Genomic DNA, 3949 nt, shown 5'->3' with positions numbered 1-3949 from the left:
AGGGGTGAGGTGGGGAGCTACGCGTGGTGTCTCTGAAGAGCCCCAGGGGCAGGGGTGTGGTGGGGAACCCGGCGGTGGTGGAGCTGAGACGCTCATGCGGTGTGAGCGGGACTGTGACGCCTTCACGGTGTCCCAGCCTGGCAGGGACTGCACGTGCTGATCAACCACTGTGAGCGCGGAGGATGGTACTGACTGTGTAACACATCTTTCCACAGGTTGGAGCAGCTTTACCTGTTGATGTCTTAACGTACGAGGAGAAAACTCTGTCTGCTATACTGAGAGTTATTAGCAGGTGAGGTGCAGCAGGTGTGCAGTTAAGATACTGCAATGAAAATATTTTTCATAAGAAAACAGAACTCTTAAGCTAACAGTAGTCTTTGAAGATTTAAGCCTGACTTGCAGATGTCTGTATACAGTATGCAGAAAATAAAGATTCACTAAGATTTGGTAACGTATACACATCAGTATGTTATTCCTGATTTAAAAGAGAATGGTCTGGTGGGACCATTGAAATGTGTGGCTTTAAATCTCTTTCTGTAGTAAGATAAGGATGGTTACCAGATTTAAATGGTGAAAACAACTGCAGGTGATTTAGGGGAAGAAGGAGCTTAAAAGCACAGAAAGAACAAGAACAGAGATGGTAAAGTGAACTTGGAAAAGGTTACAGTGCGTATCTGTATGTCAGGGCCAAGAGACTGCAGCCATGGCGATAACACTTCAGGGCATAGTGTTGCTACAAGAACTCATTGGTGAAATTACTTGCTGTTAAACTCAGTTAAGGTTTCATTACTCTTCATGTAACATGCTGTTATTTAAGATATTTATCCTGCAGGAAAACTGAGAAAACAAAATTTTATTAATATGTTTAATTTTGTTTTTACTTAGTGGCCTTGTCAAGCTGTGGAGTGCTCTAACGTTGCTGGGCTTCTACCAGAACAGAAGGTGTGCCTTTCGGGTGCTGCAGGTAAAACCCTGCGGGGGCTGGATGGCTTCCCCCAAATGTCCGTTCCCTCTCTAAGGCTGTCTGGCTAGCTGAGCACGCTGCCTCCTCATATCAAAATGGCCTGGATGCAAAAGCATCATGTTTTGGGAGTGAAATGGTTTTCAGTGCAGGTGTGTATGCCTGTGTTTAAGCAATTCTCATAGTGAATCCTGTAAAATGTGACGGTAGTGGCTGTCTTGTTACTTTATGGTTTCATTCCAATGACAAGTCCTCAACTCATTAATACAGCTGCAAGAAAATAATTTCTGGAAAATGTTGTTCTTGGCTTTGGTCCAGTCTTTCATTTTTGCTATCCCATTTCTTCCCTTTCTAATAGTCACTATCAACTGACCTCATTTAAAAACACATACATGAACATGCACTTCCAGAGCTTATTTTTTTCCTAAGGATGCTGCTTAATACAATGAGTTCCAAGAATTTTCTGTCTCCAAAGCAATGGCTAAACAAAAATCTGCTCGGGCATAGCTCTAAATTTTTAAACTTTTCTGTAAAAGGGAGATTTAAGTATATCCAACTTCGAGTGCATTTGATGGTGTTTTGGTTTGTTTGGTTTTAAATGCCTCAGCTTGTTTCTTGTTTTGTTTTTGTTTCCCCGCAAACTAGACATCTCCATTTCTTCTTGCGTTATCTGGGAACAGCAGAGAACTAGTCTTGGACTGAATGCAGTTGTTGGTTTGGTTGTACGAAGCAGAAGTTTCTTGAGATGTTGCAGCCCCTCAGGTGTGGAACTTCTGGAGGGGATTTCCGACAACGAGCCTTGACAACACTAACGGTTATCAGCTCCCTGCTTGGACGTCCCCTACTTCAGAGTTTACACGTAAAAGTTGGAGACAAAGCTGAACTTACCAAAGCTTTTACACAGAGCGATGTTGTTACTTTTTCCGATTTAACAGGTGACACAAATCCTTTGCATTTAAATGAGGATTTTGCAAAGAAATCTAGGTTTGGGAGAACTATTGTACATGGCGTTTTGATCAATGGACTGATTTCTGCAGTTCTGGGTACTAAAATGCCTGGTCAAGGTTGTATCTTTCTTTCTCAGGAGATCCGATTTCCAGCTCCGTTGTATACTGGTGAAGAAGTCACAGCTGCAGCGGAAGTTAAACGATTGAAGGGTTCCGTTGCACACATTGCGGTATCATGTAAAGTCAAAGAAAGTGGAAAGACCGTTATGGAAGGACTGGTGAAAGTCCTGGTGTCAGACAGTTAGAGCTCTTGATCCTGTGCTGCTTTACTATAAAGGCCAGAAATGTATACTTGGTTTTGACGCTTTTTTTATGTGACATCAAGTAAATTTGCAACAAAAAACCTTCAAAATCTTTCAAAGACAGTGCACAAACTTCATCTTGATAGAACTGCATTAAACTTAGAGCTTTTCATTTTTCCCTGTGTGCTGCCAAGATGAAACCAGTGGGACTAGGCACTTACGGTGGCAAAAGTGGCACGGTTAGATGAGCCTTTGCTCTGCTGCATCTAGAGTGGCAGGGCTTAAATGGAGGCTGTTCTTTTGGGCAAATCCGCAGTCCACACTAAGTTCAGTTAAAACTTGTTCCCTCTGTACAAAGTGGTTGTCATGCTAACAGCCACGGGAGGGAGGGGAGCATGCTGCGTGTTTAACAAGCAGAAGTGGAGGTATTGACACACATACTGCGGGATCTGTTGTAATCTCGGTGGCAGCTCGAGCCGATGTTGGTGCAGCGTGCTCTTTTGCAGTGTTCTAGCTAGCAACGCCTTCCTCAGCTCTGCAAACAAGCAGCAGTCAGCCTTCACAGGAACAATTGCTTTGCCTGCTTCAGCTGGAGATGTGGCTCTCGGAGTACTTTCAAATTCTTTAGATACCTTACAAAACATGGTGATAAGTTAGCTTTAATGATAAATACCTCTGAAACTTGCCTCAAATTGTGCTGAAGGCTACTGGTGAAACAGTTAAACTGGGGGGGATGTCTTGTTCTGGAATGCAACTGCACTGTAACAGCAAACCCTGGGTGTTCAGTCAAACAGACCAGAGGGAGGGCTGATGTTTACGCTGTTTGTCTTCGCTGTGCCCTGTTTTCCGAGCACAGGCTCTGGCCTGTTCACAGCATGGAACTAGGACTCGCTGAGAGCCCTCCCTGTCTCTTGTCTCTACCAGTTGTTTCCTTTTCTCCTGCCCTGGGTCACTGCCTGATCCCTGGCTTTTGCCACACAAAGCGCTGATTTTCAGAGCAGGTGTGCTCCTTCCCTCGTTCCCTGTTCACCTCCTCTCCAGGTGGGAAGCTGTCATGTTCATGCCTATTAACAAAAGGAATTGCTCAGTACCTGACCCCAGGTCGCTGCTCCAGCCCCAGAGCTAGCTGCAGAGCCACAGCACGCAGCCCGTGCTCCTGCCAGCCTGGAGCTACAAGACAGAGATGAGGTGGTGTACAGTAACTGAAGCGTACGACGAACTCGAGCTCTGCAGCATTAACGTGCACCACCTTGAGATCAGTCCCCATACATCAACAGACACAGGGAGATGCGGGCAATGGTCACCAGGCAGTAGGTTCCTGAGTGCTCTGTACAGAATCCCAGAATGGTTTGGGTGGGAAAGGACCTTAAAGCCCGTCCGTCCTACCCCCTGCCATGGGCAGGGACACCTCCCCTGCCGCGGGCAGGGACCCCTCCCACTAGCCCAGGTTGCTCCAAGCCTCATCCAGCCTGGCCTTGAAATTGAAAGTATCAAAGTTTTCTGCACCGCTGCGGGAGCTTGTGGAACTCAACAACGACTTTAAATCTGTGTTTGAAAAAAAAAAAATTAAATCTACAAATCGAGTGGAAGATCCTGGACGCTATTTATGATCATTTTAACCACAACCCCCCCCAAAAGGCGAAGAGCAGCCCGTGCACCAGCCCTTTCTCGCTCCTTCCTCTCCCTGCTCGCCCCAGCAGCACCTGGGGGCTGATCCCCTTCCCGCAGCCCCCCTGCGG

The 3949-nt window shown here is 46.2% G+C and overlaps 1 protein-coding gene across 1 annotated transcript; it reads left to right on the top strand.

Annotated features, from left to right (window-relative positions):
- Positions 1 to 174: 174 nt before the first annotated feature.
- Positions 175 to 2257, top strand: RPP14 (ribonuclease P/MRP 14kDa subunit; the record flags this gene model as incomplete). Its single annotated transcript, XM_010073002.1, is given in 3 exon segments — positions 175 to 292; positions 886 to 964; positions 1607 to 2257. Coding segments are annotated over 3 exon segments (254 nt in total), but the record flags the coding sequence as incomplete, so codon positions are not given.
- Between the last annotated feature and the right edge of the window lie 1692 nt (positions 2258 to 3949).

This window comes from Pterocles gutturalis, unplaced genomic scaffold (genome assembly GCF_000699245.1).
Source record: "Pterocles gutturalis isolate BGI_N339 unplaced genomic scaffold, ASM69924v1 scaffold49267, whole genome shotgun sequence".
NCBI classification, from domain to species: Eukaryota; Metazoa; Chordata; class Aves; order Pterocliformes; family Pteroclidae; genus Pterocles; species Pterocles gutturalis.
The sequence above is the reverse complement of the archived record's forward strand: the minus strand, read 5'-3'. Positions and strand labels throughout refer to the sequence as shown.